This window comes from Zalophus californianus, chromosome 2 (assembly GCF_009762305.2).
Source record: "Zalophus californianus isolate mZalCal1 chromosome 2, mZalCal1.pri.v2, whole genome shotgun sequence".
In the NCBI taxonomy this organism is placed as follows: domain Eukaryota; kingdom Metazoa; phylum Chordata; class Mammalia; order Carnivora; family Otariidae; genus Zalophus; species Zalophus californianus.
Window position 1 is genome coordinate 90,460,398 of NC_045596.1, and position 19,040 is coordinate 90,479,437.

The following is a 19,040-nucleotide window of genomic DNA, read 5'->3' on the forward strand; positions in this document are numbered from 1 at the left end:
GTATGTAGTTAATATTTCTGGGTGAAATTACATATCTTGGATTTGCTTTAAAATATCCTAGGAAACAAACAAAACCAAAACAATACTCAGGGTAGAGAGATGAAACTGTATTAACAAAAGGACGAAGGAATACAGGGGCTCATTATTCTCTCTTTTTATCAGGCTTAGGTGGAACTCTTAGTCAGAAATGTACAAGCAATATGAATTAGAATCTCTACGTCCTGCTGGTTTATTACTGTACCAAGAAGTAAACAGTGGTGTTGATAATGTCAGTGAGAACAAAAATAAAACCCACGATATTCTAGAGAGCTATAATTCAATAGAAAGTAACAGAGGCCTTGTAAATAATTTAAACACCTGAACGGACTTCCTAAAAAAGCAGTATCTCTTAAAATGGATATTCCCCACTCAGTGAGATTAAAAGGGAAATTGTTGAAAAGTAAGTTACAAGCATAATACAAAAAGTAAAATGAATTAACCTAATGAGCATTTTTTGCAAAATGCCTCCTGTTTTTCTCCCTGATTGCTGATACCGCTGGTATGTATTGCTGACTGAGGAGGAATCTAACTATTTACACAAGCAACACACCTATTTCAGTGAATGCATGTGACCTACTGGGTGAACACCACCCGATAAAGTAGTAATTCCAGAAACCAACCCCAAAAGATGGAATAAACCACTTCCAACTGAGGTTTGCAGATTCTTTTTGAAACATGAGACCGGGGCACATAGTCACTGCTTGATAAATATTTGTTGGATGACCATGGTCTTGTCATATCAAATTTTCTGATAGGGAAAAATAATTATGCACCTATATACTTAGGTGCTCAGCAAACATTAACTGAGTGAATGAATGGTTGTACTTTCCCAGTAACATATGAATTACTAAAGAATGAAATATTCGGAAAAAACATGATCCATTTTCTTCCTCCATAAAGAAACAGGGAATTTCTATACTTCAAAGAGAGGTGGAAATGTGAGACAATTTTATGGAGACTTTATTAAACATTTCAAGAAGAAAGTGTTTTTGGCTGTAAATATGTGTATATAATAAATATGAATACGAATGTGAATGAGCATATGTAAGTATACTCATATATATATTATATATGAATTTTGCAAGTGTATATCACTAAATTGAGTCCCAATCACCGTCTGCATTTACATGCATCTAAGCAAGGACTCGCTAAAAAACAAATTCTATCAAGTTGATATAAGCAATAGTAATATGAAATAGTATATATTCTTTCCTAAATTTTTTATACAATTTTATTATTCTTTTCTAAATTATAAAGGTAATGATGAGTGACAATATTCATGGTATGATTTAGGGAGTGAGTCCTGTGGGCAGGCACACATAGTGCTGAAAGAGTTTTCTCCTTTGATCTTCCTAATCACCCCTAATGTAGGTAGAGCATTATCTTCATTTTGCGGATAAGCAAACAGGCTTAGAGGTTAAGCCTCAGATCTTCCTGTTTTCCTGTGGTAGACTTTCAGGAGGAAAAAGGGTGTACCTGATGTGCTATCTTACAGGCATGTAAGAATTCCACAAGCCCTCCTACTGAATTGCATGGTCATTGTGTAACTGTGTGGCACATTGTTTAACCGTGACTAGACCAAGAGGAATCTCCATGCCTTCATGTTTCAACTATCATATTTTTGGGGCAAATGAACTATATATGCCCCCCTGAAAGCTTTTCCTTAAATTATCTATCATTCTCTCTCTTGCTCATTCAATCTAATTTGTATTTTGGTTATGGTTAGATTAATTGTATGCAATTATACACCATACGACCCTATCATTCAAGCCATTAAGGGAAAAATAATGTGTCTTGAAGATCCAAAAAACTACAGAAATCTTCCCTCAGGATGTTTTCCTCTACATTTCTTCAGCTACAGAATGAGAATTAGTCCTAATGCACTACTAAGTGCCTGGCACAGACCCTTCTCTTTTCCATGTGTGTTCTAAAGATTATCTTTACCAACCTTCAGTTCCATAGCTAGGGCAACCAAGTCAATCAATATTGACAGAGAATCTGAGAATTGCAAGAGACCTTAGAGAGATGGAGCCCAATTTTCTCATTCTACAGAGGAGGGAAGGGGGGATGGGGTGGGGTGCTGGATGACATTAGTTTCTTAGGGTCACATAGCTACATAGCTACATACTGTTGCATAGTCACATAGCTACATACTGTATAGGGGCCAAGCCCACCAAAATTTTGCTCAAGCAGGTAGGTAAACATCAATTAATTGTCTAGGCTATATCTGAGTCACGTGCTATAACACAAATAAGTTGCTTATTGTATACTTTATAAATCTTCTACTGTGGTGAAATTCAAGTCTGTAATCCTTTAGGTTAATTCAGAATTAAGCTTAAGCTTCTTCTGTAAGAGGGAGTCATCTAAGGAAGCATTAACTCTTACCTCTTCCAACTGAGAATTCGAAATGTATCACTTATAGTTAAATGTATTATGATTTTTTTCCATTTAGCTTAAAATAAGGTAAGAATTTCTTTAACAAATTGGGCAATTTAAATGGACTCAAGCTGCCTTTCAGTTCTGCCATCTCTTTGGTAAAGGTTCAATCACTGTCAAGATGAATAATGACTTCCTGCTAGCCCACTTACTATTTAATGGGGATGGATGACTTCCCTAATGCTTCCACGGTAATCTAATAATACTTCATATTCTGACAGGCCTCCATAGCTGGGTATAATGGTAACACTACATTGTTTTGTTACTGGATAAGTAGCAATTTCCAGAGGATAGGGACTCCTCCTGTTAAAGAATCTTAAACGTAGGGGCACCTGGGTGGCTCAGTTGGTTAGGCAACTGCCTTCGGCTCGGGTCGTGATCCTGGAGTCCCGGGATCGGGTCCCGCATCGGGCTCCCTGCTCGGCGGGAAGTCTGCTTCTCCCCCTGACCCTCCCCCCTCTCATGCTCTCTCTCTCTCTCAAATAAATAAACAAAATATTTAAAAAAAAATCTTAAACGTATATCATATAGCCCAACCCTTCACTATAGGTGCTTAATACTTTTCAGGATGGTGCTTCTGTAGCTATAATTAGAGTAACCAACCAAGTAAAGAACACTCAAAAGAAATACTGATGTGCTTTGAGCTTGTCACCCTTGTATTTACTCTTTTCCCCCTTTCCATTTTTGTCATCGATGTGAATGGACATTTGCCCATAACTAGTAAAAACAGATAATGGCTTTATCATTTATCCTCAGAAAGCTGGACTTCTCTATCACACTACCCTGGTCCAAAACATTCCTAGAAGGTGTTTTTCCTATTCTCACCAGAGTAGCTGCTAATGATTTGTACTTATTGTTCTACCCAATAACACTTGTCAAAGAGTGCATATACATTGTTTTGTACGCACAAAACAATGTTTTTGTTTTTTTTTTTCCCCAACCCGAGCTTCCACTGGGGAAACCAGGACCTAGCTTGGATCCCTTTAACACTCACCTCAAGATCTCTGTCAGCTGATTTGTGCTCTTCCACAGAGTCAAACAAGTTCATTTGAGAATGGTGAACCTTTCTTTCATGTGGGTGGCATTTCAACACGGGGTATTAGCTAATGAACACTTTGGGGCAGATGGCCTGAACTCCCTTGTGCCTCAGTGACCTTGTTTTTGTGGCTACCATACATGTATAAGGTACAAGGAGTTGTGAAAATGCAAACAAAGCTTTGAGGAAGAAAAGAAAAGGACACCTGAACACCTCACCTGCTTCGGCTGATAGCTACCAAGCACAGAATGTTTTCTAGTTGAGAAAGTTTTCTAGTCAAAGATCTGAAACTGAGAAAAAAATGCTAACCGGTGAGGCCACATCTCTTTTAAGACTTCTCCTTTAGTTCAGCTCCTTATTCAAATGAGGCAACAATTCAAGGTCTGAAAGTAATTTTAAGGGCATAAACAAATTAGAGACCCAGAGATGGAGGAAATAATACTTGTTCTTTGCCAACAAGACGTTCAGTGGACCATCGTCAATGGTGGTCATAGTTTGGTAAGACTATAAAGGAAGGTTTTCTTGAGAGGGATCCCAAAGTTGTGCTTCGGGACTGGGTTCTTTCCTATTCTTGAGAATTCCCCCAACACTTCATACGGGCATTTTTCTACATTACAAACAATGGGAATTTTCCAGAAGTTGTTATTCACAAGTAAATTATAACTGGAAATTAACTCTGCCCAGAAAGAATGACTTGGAGAATAATAGTGGAAACAGAACCATAATAAATACAAATGAGTAGTGACTTTATAATTGCAAGACAAAGCTGTGACTAGAGTGACTAAAGGTTGTTATTCTAACCAGTTATGTGTGACCCAGGAAGCCAAACAGTCTCTGAGCTTCTTTGAGTTGCAAATACCTCTTTCTTATTTTGCTTTCCTCTCAGATGTGAATTGAAAGATCACAGGTTCTCCTTATTTATTTAATTAAAAAAGGCGAGAAAACCATTTTTTTTTTTTTGTAATTCGGTTTTTCTATTGTTGAAAGTAGGCCACACTCAAAGTAGACTTGTATTTAGTCCTATGGATTGAATGACTTGGCTACGTATCTCTTTCTAGGAAAGTACACTCCTCTTAAAACAGATGTATAACAGAAAGTTGCCTGTACCTATATGGTAACATACCATTTTGCCCCTTGTCACCTTTTTAAAAATCTTGATGAATTCTATTTTCCTGTTGGCTTTCTTTTTACAAGGGGATATAGGATCTTTCTACTTTCAAAATATTAAAATCACATACACACACAGCCCCATAAACAATGTCATCTCTCTAATACTTAAATTGGCAAGATACCCATTAATTACCTTCGTTTTATCAGTTGCTGATAAAAAGTGCTGACATCCATCCATCTGGTCACAATTTAAATGAACGTTATCATTGTCATTTTCAGTGTTTTTCGTATGCTCTTGAATGAAAAAATAATAATGAACCAATCCCTATGTAAGAGTAAATTCTGCTTCTGCCAATCTCATTAGAAAGACAGGAAAAATGTGTGTTATAGATAATAATGTCTGATAAAAATTCTGAGGAAGGAGATATTGCTGTGATGAGAAAATGCTCTGTGGAGGGTGGGCTTGGAGGCAGACTCTTTAAGGCTTTGGATGGATGAAAAGCCATAAATGGGAATTTGAGGTGGGAAGAAAGCAGTACCTTAGGCATGAGCGAAGCTGGGCATATGTCAGACCTGATGTTTCCTCACGGGTGAGGAGACATGGGAGAAAGTCAGTTTGGAAATGTGGATTAAAGTTCTGGCAGCTGAGTTAACGACTGCATCTTCTCCTCAAGGTTGTGTGAGGTGTGTGGTCAGTAATGGGTTATGACTAGTAGTTGAAGTATAGTGCTGGAATCTGTGGCTTAATTTTCCTTCTTTTTAAATAAATAAGAATAGTTTCACTCATGTGTATACCATGATGTGCCTGGGGGAGAGAAGAAAGAGGGAAGTGTTACTGCTCGTGACCCCTGGAAAGATAGATGGAGACGCACTGGTTCAGGGCATGGAGAGCACTCAAAGTCTTTGAGCTGGGGTGGGGGGCAGAATAAAAAGAGATGCATTGATTTGGGGAGACTTGGCATTGATTACTTCTCTTCTAGCGGGCAGATGTGGCTGAAGTTTGACTCTAGATCTCTAAGTCAACACACACAGTTTCCCCACAGCCCACACTGCCAGCATCGATAGCTGCTGGGGTCCCTGAGTGCCATGGTGTGGACGGAAGGAACTTTTTTTTTTTAAATTTTATTTATTCACTTGACAGAGAGAGAGCGAAAGAGGGAACACAAGTAGGGGGACTGGGAGAGGGAGAAGCAGGCTTCCCTCAGAGCAGGGAGCCCGATGCGGGGCTCGATCCCAGGACCCCGGGATCATGACCTGAGCCGAAGGCAGATGCTTAACCATTGAACCACCCAGGCACCCCCGGAAGGAACTTCTTTAATGAACTGCTGCTCTTCCCAGGAATTATCAGATGGGACCACCTTTAAGTTTTATTCACTTAAGAATGACTATTCTCCTGTCCTGAGAAAAGAATAGCAAATTGCTGGGTCAACCATGGCATTGTTTCCAGAAAGCTGATATTTGGTTCAGTGTCCCTCAACTGTCCTCCAGAACAAATGTCACTTTTAATCCTAAAATAATGCATCTTACAGAGATGCAAGAATATTTTCTTTGTTTTCCAAGACATGGTTTCATAAAACTGATCAGAAAGATTCAAGTTCAAAGTTAGAATTAAAGATTTTAGAGACCACTAAAACAAAGAAAGAATTAAATTTCTTGCTTTGACAAAGGTTAGAGTTTCTTATCTCCTTAGAAAGAGTAAAGCTTGTGACCACCCGTGAATAAAAATTTTGCCAGAGGTCTTGGTAGACAAATCTCCCATTTCAAACTAATAACGAGCTGTGCATTGACAAACTCATTTGTAGTTTCTGGTTTGTTTGAGAGCACGGCTCAACTTGATTACCTGGTCCTGATTGTCACTTTGAGTTAGAATTGCTAAGTAACCAAGTAACCATCCTGTATAATACATCAGCTACTGATACTAGTCATGGCAAAACAGTACATTCTCGAGGCCATGTAAAAAACAGTAAGTTCTAAATAGGAGACAGCAGGCAGAAAGAGAATTCAAAAAGTGGTTCCATCAGCACTTCACTTTCATTGTGCTAACTCCCTTAAAGAAATGCCCTTTGTTCTAAGAAAAAGAAAGCTCTCATCTGAATTTCCAATGAAGAAATGCGCTCACCCGTTAAGATCATGATAATGAATAAAATGAATATAATGATGAATACAGAAAGCATACTAAAATTCTGCAACATCTCCTATGAAATAAGAGCAGTGAGTGACTCCCTGTTACCAGATTAAATTTTACCTTTTACAGTCTTAAGATCTACTACGAAGCAGAAATGAGATATTAGGGATTTTTTTTTTCTTGAAAATAAAGTTTTCTTGGACCAGAAATTACACAAAGTATGATTAATTATGGGTTTGTGTCAAGGCCACAGGTTTTTGTTTGGTTTGTTTGTTTTTGAATCTGGTTATCATTCTAATGGCCTGCTCACCATAGAAATAGAAAATTAAAAATTTTATATTAAAAATATATAAAAATAAAAACTAGAGTCAAATACAGAAATTTGTTTCCTGCTTGTCTTCATCCTAAAGAAGCCCTGAAATGTTCTGTAGAAAATAGATTTATCTGAGAGTTGGAGACTAAAACCAGAAGTGAAAAGACACTATAAAAAGCATTTATGATTATTCACAATGGAACGGAAACTGGATTTCAGGTTTATAAGATTAAGTCCAATTCGGACACAATTTTCCCAGACTTAAAATCAAAATAACAGCTGCACAGACACCAGCTCATACCAAGCATAAACATATCCAAATTTATGTGTGCTTTATACTCGAGGGCTAATCGTTTGAACTAAAAGATGATCCATTTCTGGTTCACTACCACCTTATATTTATAGAATTTTAGTTTATACTCATTGCTTCAGCCAACTGTAAAGAAGCTAGAAAATACTATCATGGAAAAAAAAAAACAAAACAACCCACATGTTTTCATGGTAACCACTGGGTGATTAAATATACTGTTGCACTGACTTTCCTCCTGGATAGAAATGTTGAAAGAGGGGTGGGAAAAGCAATGAGAAAACATGTTCCAAATGCTATTTCTGGATTAGGGAGAAAATAGCTCAGAAGTGATAAAGACAATTTCGTGGTATAGCTCACGGATACTTTTTTGTCACCAAAATCACATTTACATAAGAAATGAAGCCTGAGTAAAAACTGGCAACGACAAGAAGAAATATATTATTAGCCAGGGAGTGGAAATGACAGACTTTTTTTTTCACCCATGAGATATCACCCAGTTACCCAAGAAAGAACTCTCTTTTGCTCTTGAAAATAATAATGTGGCCAAATTTTGATTAGGGTGTTCACATTGCTCCTTCCAGATCTGAATGCTCACTCAGAGACAGAAGAAGATCAGGTCTGAAGACACTAGCTTTGAGAACTCTGGTAATGAGGACAATCTGCCTTATGAATTGGACTGTGTTGCTTTCTCATTGCTGCTATAACAAATTCCCACAAATGTAATGGCTTCAAACAACATGATTGGATTATCGTACCGTTCCAGAGTCAGAAGTCTGAAATGAGTCTTGAGGGGCTAAACTCAAGGTGTACGCAGGTTGGGTTCCTTCTGGAGGTTCTAGGGGGCAATCTCTTTTCTTGCTTTTTGCAGCATCCAGACTGCCTGCCGTCCTTGGTTTTCTCCACATTCAAAATGAATTGCTCCAACCTCTGTTTCCAGGGTCACATTGCCTTCTTTATTAACTCTGTTTTTGTCATCCTATCACCTCCTCTGACTCTGATCTTACCTCCCTCCTTAAGGACTTTTGTGATTATGTTGGGTCCAAGAGATAATCCAGGCCCACACCCTGGAAAGAAAGGTTCTCCAATTTTAAGGACTCATGTGATTAGATTGGGTCCACACTGATATTCCCTAACAATCTCCTCATCTCCAGGTCCTTAACCTAATCCACATTTGCAGAGTCTCTTTTGCTCTAGACGTGAAACACATTCACAAATTCACAAATAAAACATGGACGCCTTTGGGGGACTATGATTCATTTTGCCACATGGATTAACTTGAAATAATAAGGTCTAAAGCCATTTTTCTGCTGCAGCTGATAGGAGACAACCCTGCAGAGGGCAAAACTTTCTTCTCTATTCTTGGTTTGTTGGATCCAAAGCCAGCCTCTTCCCTCCAAGTCAAGAAAGCACTTTAGAATGCAAGGGGCTGAGAGTCACACTGTTACACAGATGGTCCCGAAGCTGCTCATATGCATATAAACTCACAAATCAGTACTTGAATTCTTAGTCGTAACATATGGTTTATCATATACCTTACAATGGACTAAGTGTCAAAGCTTGGAATTTCTGGTAACATACACAATTTATTAGAAATAACTAATATGTATTCAATTTATCCCCACTGTCGCAAGTTCTAAATTGCCTTCTTACTCTCTTTTGTGACAACAAAGACTGTTTGGCTTGTGACTATCACTTGCATTTAAATCTTAAAATATACGTTATAGGCTACATCCAGTACCTTTTCCTATCTGCAGCAAGCCCATTGTCCTATGCTTCATCACTCTTACTGTTAAATCCATAAAGAATGAGTCTTCATCTTAGGTGGCTAATGAGCAGCAGCTTTGATACAGATGTTAACTCCTTTTCTGTAACTTGTTCTTCACTTGGATTTTGGAACGCTATTTTCCCTTATTTCTTTCCCAATTTCACTATCGACCCTTTTTTCATTCTCCTTTGCTGGTTGTCTCTTCATCTTCCCAATCTTTAAACCTTGAAGGGTTCCCAGGGTTCAATCTATGGACCTCTTTTTTTTTTTTTTAAAGATTTTATTTTATTTATTTATTTGAGAGAGCACATGAGAGGGGGGGAGGGTCAGAGGGAGAAGCAGACTCCCTGCCGGGCAGGGAGCCGGATGCGGGACTCGATCCAGGGACTCTAGGATCATGACCTGAGCTGAAGGCAGTCGCTCAACCAACTGAGCCACCCAGGCGCCCCTATGAACCTCTTTTGTAAAATCTACACCAGTGTTCTGCAATGGGGGCGATGATTTTGCCGTGCAGAAGACATTAGGCAATGTGTGGAGACATTTTTGTTTTCATAACTGGATGGGGGTTGGCTACTGGCATCTAGTCTGTGGAGGCCCTGGATGCTGTGCAGGATTATCCAGGCCCAAATGTCAGTAGTGCTAAGGTTGTGAAACCTTGGATAAGAGAAATATAAAGAAAGATTAAGAGAAATCATCTTTAAAAGCAGGTCGGAGGCAGGGTACCTGGGTGGATCAGTTGGTTAAGCATCTGCCTTTGGCTCAGGTCATGATCTCAGGGTCCTGCGATCAGAGCCCCGAGCCCTGTGTTGGGCTCCCTACTCAGTGGGGAGTCTGCTTCTCCTTCTTCTCTGCTCCTCCCCCTCTATTCAGGTGCATGCGCACGGTCTCTCTCTCTCTCTCTCTCAAATAAAATCTTTAAAAAAAAAAAGAAAAGAGAAATCGGAAAACTCAAGAGAATGTATGTTGAAATGCGGTATAGCTTCAAAAAGCGCATTTACTAGTTGGGATGATATCACTTATGCTTCAGATACACTCAGGCTGAATTGCTTCAAACTGATTTTTTTTTAATTTTTTTATTGTTATGTTAATCACCATATATTACATAATTTGTTTTGGTGTACTGTTCCATGATTCATTGTTTGTTCATAACACCCAGTGCTCCATGCAGAATGTGCCCTCCTCAATACCCATCACCAGGCTAACCCATCCCCCCACCCTCCTCCCCTCCAGAAACCTCAGTTTGTTTTTCAGAGTCCATCATCTCTCCTGGTTCGTCTCCCCCTCTGACTTACTCCCCTTCATTCTTCCTCTCCTACTATCTTCTTCTTTTTCTTTTTTCTAAAAATATGTTGCGTTATTTGTTTCAGAAGTACAGACCTGTGATTTAACAGTCTTACACAATTCACAGTGCTCACCGTAGCACATATCTTCCCCAATGTCCATCACCCAGCCACCCCATCCCTCCCACCCCCGACCACTCCAGCAACCCTCAGTTTGTTCCTGAGATTAAGAATTCCTCATATACACAATGGAATACTATGCAGCCATCAAAAGGAATGAGATCTTGCCATTTGCAACGATGTGGATGGAACTGGAGGGTGTTATGCTGAGTGAAATAAGTCAAACTGATTTTAAGCACAGAGTAAACTTCTCTTTTCAAATCAGCAGTTCAAGTTAAAATTGAAGACAAGACAAAACAACAAATTCGTGTCAACTTTTCCTTCACCATTCTAGAATTAGGTTCACTTCTGCCTACAATGGAAACATGGTACAAGCCGGCTGACAATGTGAATGATCAATTCTTACAAACTCTACATCTTGCAACGCTTTCCTTGTCGTGAAGGTCATTGGGAAATGATTTTATAGTATCTTTCCAAGAGAAAGGAATAATCTGAAAGGAAGGTTAGTCAAGAAAGGTTGCCAAGACAATCCCCTACCCCACAGACAGAGTTCAGATTCTTCTTGAAGTAGAATTCCAGTTGTTTCCAGTCATCTCTTTACTAACCAATCCTACAGTATAAGATAATTCCATGAGAGCCAATCCTAACTTAGCTCTGGATGGGGCAATGCCATAAAAATACATTAGACTATCAGAATTTACAACTGTTACGTAGATCTTGTGAGTTCTTACTCTTGACATTATAAAATAAAATAAAATTTAAAAAAGTTCTTAATCTTTTCTAAATCATTGAAGTATGACAAACTGATAACAATAAAGGTTTCTACGACATAAACTTTTTAAAATTTAGAGTAGGAAAAGCTCTATTTTGTAAGCCTCAGAGTTATGTGAGGAAAATAGGTGCTCTCATGTGGTAAAATATGCCAAACGTGATAAACAAAATCAATCACACGGTTTTCTAAATCTTAGAACAAATTACTGGTTATTTTCATTAGCTACTCTCAGGCCTTTGCTCCCCAACATTTTCGCCACATTGAGAGACACTGATTCTCCCCTGATGATTGTGTACAAAGCTGAATGAGCTGAGCAGGAAGCTGCTCTCTATAACGTTCACGTCATCAGTTTCTAAAGGGGCAACCAGAGTGAAATCTGCCAGATAGTGTCCAGAGCTGGTTTAGGAGCCTTTTATCTTTCTGTTTACTTCATTTCCCACAAAGACCTTCACTTTGTTTCTTTCCCCCCCCCCTTCATTCACAGATTCAAAGCTAGAAAAAAATGGTAAGATTTTTAGGGAAAAATGTGTAATAGTAAAAATCTCAAGATCTATTAGAAAACTCAAACATTAAGAGCATAGCTTCCATTTCTTTATAGAGGATGAAAGAGGAATTACTTTTATTTTTACAAGTTTCTCTGGACTACTAGGTTGTGAGACAAAAAATAATTTCTTTTTTCCACGTTTGTCAGATGTGTCTTTGGACACAACTAAGGTACAGCTGGGATTTATCAAGCATGGGTTCTGACGAAAGAGATTCTCAAAATAACAATGCCCACAGCAGCCTTTTCTTCACAAGAGGGTGCAAATGCCTAGGGAGAGAAGAAAGTGTCCCTGATTCATGGTTTCTTTGAAAGCCAGAAAGTTCATGTGTCTTCCCATACTTCCAAGAGCATTCCCTTTGGGGTGTGCATTAGAAGGGAATGTGTCCTTCACATTGAGCGTGGTGGCACGCATGTGTTATATCAAGAGAGAGCAATCACTCCAGAGAGTAAACCTGAGCCTTTGCTTTACTATTCCAGTTTCTACTGTTCTCCTTTGTCAAGACTGATTTCCGAGGCAACAAATTTGAGAATATTGAAAGAATGGTCTGTACTTAGCTATGCTTACCCAGAAAGGTTTCCCACCAAAAGAAAAAAAGAAGTTGAAAAAAGAAAAAGGACTGACATGTATTTATTCAAGATATGTCCTTTGATCTTAAGCATTTTGAACCAGTTTGAGAAATACTACATGCCTAAGGGCCACAACAACATTTAAAAGTATTTATTGAACATCCATAGGTTGCAGCTATCTACACAAATCTCTGCTACAGGAACTTACTGGTCCATAATAGGCACAAAGTTGAAGGCCGGCCTGGAATGCAGTCCTGTGTGTTGCTCCAGACCATAAAAAAGAATGTGTTTCAATTTAGTCAAAGTAATATTAACTTTTTAAAGGGAACACTTACTATATCCCAGGCCCTGTTCTTAGTGTTCCAAGCATTTTTTATATATACATTGTCTCATTTATATTTCAAAGAATCTACCACCGTCCTCATTTTGTAGACAAAGAAAAACTAAGGAACAAGGTTAAATAACCTGAACAAGAACATAGAGCTTTTAAGTGAAGGTGCTGAACTTAAACCTAGGCAGCCAAGGGTCAGAGCCTGTGCACTGAACCACTACATTATATTGGCATTCTAGAACGTATGCTGCTTCTCAGTTGGTCCTTTCAACAGTAGTGGTGTTTGTCCACCTTTTCCAGCTTCCATTCACATCTCACTGCTCTTTCTTACATTCAAAAATGTAGACTATTACTCACACTTGAAATCCACATTTTCTCCAAGAAAGTATTCCTTTTTTAAAGTCATATTCATAGGTGATTGATTTTAATAGGGAGACAGAGCTTGAGGAAGATAACCTAGAAGCAGTACGCTTGCTTATCAGGTCCAAGTCTTGAGCAAATTCTTCCCCCGGAGTCATCGCGTCCTAGAAGCTGACTAATTCTTCTCCAGTCTGCATGTTTGCGTACTGTTTTGTATGCTGACAGCCACTTTCCCTTGATGACTTAATGGTTGGACACACTGTAAGATCTTTGGTATATCACACAATTTTCTGCCTTTGAGTCTTTCCACTTAGACTGATCTTTGCTGTAGTTCTAGCCATCCAAAAGGACATGCAATGTTCCCGTGCGTTCAGATCCTAAAATCTAGTATTGACAAATTGTTGAGAACACATGTACAAGAATATCTATAAAGAAATATAAACAGTAAAATCGTACAAAGACAAGTACTTTATATTTTCCAACTACCTTGTCTATTTGCGTAGAAAGGTCATTAATCTCATACGGTCATAAAATTCTCTAGGAGTTGTAACAGATTTGAGTTTATCTCTCAGTCTATCTCCGAATGCTTTTACATGATTCAAATGGTGTTACCTGTCTACTTTGGAACTGTGTCTTATACCTTCCCCTGGAACATCCTATGTTATAGCCATACTGTGATTTTCAAGAGATGTCATACCTTTGCCCCACCTTGCATTTGCACAATGCCATTGTCACCACACTGCTCTTCTCACTTATACTCATCATTTTCTGGGAAGATACGCCATGACTGCCTCTAGGTCAAGTTGATTACCCAAACCTCATCACTGCTGTGCTTTCTATATGCCTTTTTGTGTACCTAATACCAGCACTTACCTCTTTATATTTCAGGTCTATAATCCTTAAGTGTGAATTTACAGGTCTATAATCCTGATGTATATATAAGAAGTGTGTCTTACTCAACTTTGTATGCCCAAGGCCTTATATGCCACAGTGCTGGCCTGAAGTGGGCTCCTGACATACGAATGGATGCATGATATAGTGGATATTATTAAATTTTGGAAATACTTTAAGGGAAAAGAAAAAAATCTATAACTGAGAGACTAAATAGGATAACCAAAGCTCAAGTCATCTTTGAATGGGTGCTTCAAGTCCACTTAATTCTAAGTCCAAACAGTAAAAATTATATTTTATTATACCTTTTTTCCCCCCTTTGGAAGCAGAAGGAATCCTACAAATTAATCTGAACTCAATACTATTGGCTTCAAAAAAAAAACCAAAACAAAACACCTTTCTTTGGAAATATGATTACGTTTCTACTGAGGCATGCCGCTCCTGGAGTAGCATACTGTATCAAATACTGCTCAGGAAGGCTGGGAAAGCACGATCCAATTTCTTTAGTTCTCACTGGCCAGAGACTGATGTATTACTTTCTCAGTGTAATTGTTTGCATAAAGTAAGCAAAAGACACAATAGGCAGGTATGAAATGAGACCGGCCCTGTGACAGCATCACTTTCCACCTGATAACTCTACCCTCATCTGCCATCAAGAGAATCTGTGACCCACTGACACATTTCAAGACAAATTCTGTGAAGGGCCAAGCTTAATCTAAAATTAAAATAATGACCCCAAACCACCTATAATTTTGCAATTCTAAATAAAACAGGTTTGTTTTGATCAGGATCTTTCTATAATCAAAGAAAACTCTAAGGTACCATTTGATGTCTATCAATAGGCAAAGAAAGTGATAATATAGTACTTGATTGAGGAGAGTGACTCACAGCTTTTGCTGGCAAGTGGGAAGGTAAAATGACCTATCTCTGGGAAAAACTTATCAAGAATTATCTCTCTAAAGCAAACAATCTTAAATATGGGAAAGGCAAGAAAATCACTGGAGTACAACAGTGAAAAAGTGGATGAAATCTCTAAGAGTCAGGGATATACTGTGGTATATTCACTCAAAAGACTATTATACAGCCATTAGAGTTATGCAAGATGCATATAATTTTAATTACTGTGGGAGAAAAAAACAGAATGTGGTATAATTGCAAGTTGAAAGAATGCCCCCCGCCCCCAATTTATAATAGTTATTACTGGGTGACAGGGTTACACATACTTCTTTTCTCTAATTTATTATGTACTGAAGTTCTTTTCTATTAGTTTAATAATGAAAACTGAGGATTTTTATAAATAAAACTAAATGATAAAAAGTATGTTTTTATTTCTAAAAGAACAAAATGCTAACAAACATACCAAGCATTTTGGTGGTGGCTGCATGTATATTATATAAAATTATACAGATTTTGTTCCACATACTTCTACAGTCTTAATGGAAGATGCTATAGCAGTCACTCACCATTACACCGACTGGAGTCACAAAGACACGGATTTCAATCCTGGCTGCCACATATCCGTTCTGTGATCTTAATCTTGAATAAATTCCTGTACAAATTTTAACTGTCTCAATGTCATCACCGAAAAAGCCAGGAAAATAACCCTTGTTTCTCAGGCTTATCATAGATCATCAAAATACTGGACCTGGCAGCATCTGATGAGTTGTAAGTACCCAGTACATGACATGTTACTGCTCATTATCAAGAAAACAAAAAACACATAAGAATAGAATCAAATGCGGAGCGCCTGGGTGGCTCAGTCGTTAAGCATCTGTCTTTGGCTCAGGTCATGATCCCAGGGTCCCGGGATCGAGCCCCTCATCGGGCTCCCTGCTCCACGGGAAGCCTGCTTCTCCCTCTCCCACTCCCCCTGCTTGTGTTCCCTCTCTCACTCTCTCTGTCAAATAAATAAATAAATAAAATCTTTAAAAAAAAAAAGAAAAAAAGAATAGAATCAAATGCAAAATTGGGCTACTTGGGTCTTTATGGCCAAAAGCATTTCAAGTTCTGTTTAGTCATTTATGTATGTATGTATGTATGTATGTTTAGTCACTTTAAGGTTACAGATGACACCAGCCGTCCTGTGAATTTGATACTGACCTTGTGTGTGTACTTCAAAGAGCGATCAATTAGCGAAAGAGCACAATCCAAGTCTGCAAGTAAACAAGAGCTTTTATAAAAACAAGTCACTTTGATATCTCAGCTTGAATATGGAGAGAAGGAAGAGTGTGAAACGATAATTTAAGCACTTTATATTCATAAGAACTTGTAGGCAGGATGCGGGACATAAGTTCCTTATATGGCACCTGCAGGTAACCCTTGAACTGAGCTGAAAGCTAACTGAACTAGTGAAAAGCAGTCTATTTAGGAATAGTAACAAATGGCTATAGATGAGTCTTCTAAATTAGATATTTCTTAAGTAAAATGAAAATAAAAATGTTATGGGTAGATACCCTTTTCTTCCCTGACCTATATATGGAGTAAGAAAAAAAAAAGGTCCCCTTTATAGTTATTTAATTACTAGGGTGGCAGTAAAGAAAGGAACTAAATGTAACCATTTAGCTGATTTATGCTGCAGTTAAAAGGCTCATGGAATGTTATGACGTCAATGTTACACGTTGGCCCCTCTTTTCACAACTTAAAAAATGTTGACTGCTGCAAGTCTGAACAAGATCAGGTTGGCCAAGCAACCAGGTGAGTGGAGAAAGAGGTCATGCTGCGTTGCGAGGTTGTTGCTCTCTGCCTTGGAGGGGAGAGGTGAAAAGCAAACGTGGCCGCAAGGTGAAGGTCTGATCTAACCCAGGTTCCTCAAACAGACAATGATGTCAGCAGACATTCAAAGATATGGCACTATCTGATGATTCCAGACCAGCTATTGGCCAAGACTCTGCCCTCGGTGCCCTATGGCTGGCATTGGCGAGCCTGACTGATCACCAGCTCTCTGACCCCAAGTGCACCTTTTGCTTTGGGCTAACAGTAGCTCATGATCTCAGGTGACTGGTTTTCAACTTCCAGTGCTGCTTTTTGCCCATGATTTCCCTAAGACCTTTATAGGAAAAGAGTTTATAAGTCAAAAGGGCTGAAATTATGAAAGTGCTTTGCAAGGTTCCTGTTCTCAGCAGTATCCGCATTTGGCTCCTTGTGGCGGGCTGGGGCAGAGAAGCGGGCAGCAAGAGCTAATCCCGGCTTTGCAGTGCTTCCCTTACCTAAACAGCGTTGGGGCAGAGAGATCTGTGTGGCAGTTCTCAGTACAAAGGAGCACCAAGAGGAAAAGTTTAAATCTAAGAGCGCTAGGTGATTGGGGCACCTGGGTGGCTCAGTCGGTTAAGCGTCTGCCTTCAGCTCAGGTCATGATCCCGGGGTCCTGGGATTGAGCCCCACATCAGACTCCCTGTTCAGAGGAGTCTGCTTCTCCCTCTCCCTCTGCTCCTCCCCCTGCTTGTGCTTGCTCTGTCTTGCTCACGCTCTCAAATAAAATCTTAAAAAAAAAAAAAAAAAAAGAGTGGTAGGTGAAGCCAAAAATCTAATCTCTGTTTTTGGAGTTAAATCTTTCTTGCAGTTACAAACTCTTCGTGGCCACGTCTTTTGGAAGTGTTTCAGTAAATAAAACTGTCAATAATGTGTTGTAGGTATAACTATAGGCAAAGGCAGCCCAGCCTTGTCTGACATGGGCGGCACGGTCACAGATTTTTTCTGACATGGGCGGCACGGTCACAGATTTTTATCCATAACTGTATATGATAAAACAAAAGATTACCTAAATGACACCAACACGATGATTCTTTTTTCCTGTTCAACTGATGAATTCCGGGGCGTAAATTGACTGAATCCAACAATTTAGGTCATATATTCACTGAAATTTATACGGCCCATGTTCACTGAAAACTCATTCGTCTAGTCTCCATAGCTGGCCCAAATAAGAAAAGTTGTACATTTTGACAGCACAAATTGCCAGGTAGAAACATTAATTTTCTATATTCTTGTCCACTTCCAGTGGGAGAGCCTAATCATCCATTCAGGAGGTATTAATTGAGCACCTACTGTGTGCCAAGTGCAATTCTAGGCTCTGGGAATACACCAGTGAGCAAAACAAACCAAAAAGCCTACTCTCATGGAGGTTACAAGTCTGGAGACAGGCAATAAATAATATGGTATGTTAGAGGATTAGGAATACTACAGAAAGAGGAAGAGTTATGCCTTGTAAAGGGAAAATGAGGTGGGGAGTAAGGGATAGATGAGAATTTAAAATAGGAGCGCCAGTGTAGGCATGCTGAGGTGAACTGGAGAAGAAGACTTCAAGGGAATGTGGGAGTGGAACAATAGTGGGAAACCGTGTGGTGTGTGGGGCTGAGAAGTCGCCAGGGCTAGAACCGTCTCCAATGTGTAAATTTTCCAGATGGTGCCAATTTTGTCGTTAAAAAATTCAGTATCCAAAGATATCCTTGGAGAATGTGTCTGTAAGTGTGCATCTGAGCAATAATTCTGCTTCTTCCAGTAAATTTTCATGTCGGTATAACTATTTGCATATTCATGAATGTCATTCAAGAATAATGAACATGAAATCACCTAGACTATGATTTTAAAAAAGTTCATTAATTTGTAGAAGTAATCTTATTCAGGGGATAATTATAAATCTGAGTTAGTAAGACATTCCAGAACATTTGAATTTCTCAAAGAACCTTCTGTGAAAGAAGTTAAGACAGTCTGTAGGTGAAGATTATAAGGTTCCATGGTAGAGACTTGAATTAAGACAGATCTAAAAGTAGCTTGACACTAGAGATGAATTTATTTAATCTTTCTTATAAAGAAGGTGTGTGCTGTTCTTTCAGGATTTCCTCTTGCAAACCTAGACTTGAATATACAAAAGCAGAGCCTGTTTCTTCAAGAATTTAGCAGGCTTATTCCTGAACTAGAGACAAAATTTGATTTCCTACAAGCACATTAATTCTGCTTCACTGGCAAACTGGTTTTAGGTCCAAATCGCGAAAGAAAGATAATAATTCCTGACAAGGACAAGGAAATAGGTTTTCCATTTTCTTCC

The 19,040-nt window shown here is 38.8% G+C and overlaps 1 protein-coding gene across 6 annotated transcripts in view; it reads right to left on the minus strand.

Moving 5' to 3' along the window:
* Positions 1-19,040, minus strand: part of ELOVL6 (ELOVL fatty acid elongase 6) — a 139,825-nt gene that overhangs the window by 47,970 nt on the left and 72,815 nt on the right. For 2 of the 6 annotated variants that reach the window (XM_027599479.2, XM_027599478.2), the window contains one exon: positions 4,815-4,915. The exons of 2 other annotated variants lie outside the window; for them this stretch is intronic. In XM_027599479.2, the coding sequence (XP_027455280.1) occupies positions 4,815-4,855 (41 nt within the window). In that variant the 5' untranslated portion in view covers positions 4,856-4,915. Of the gene's footprint in view, positions 1-4,814; positions 4,916-16,099; positions 16,153-19,040 lie in introns of all 6 variants that reach the window. 2 more of the 6 variants (XM_027599480.2, XM_027599483.2) reach the window with 2 other exon arrangements.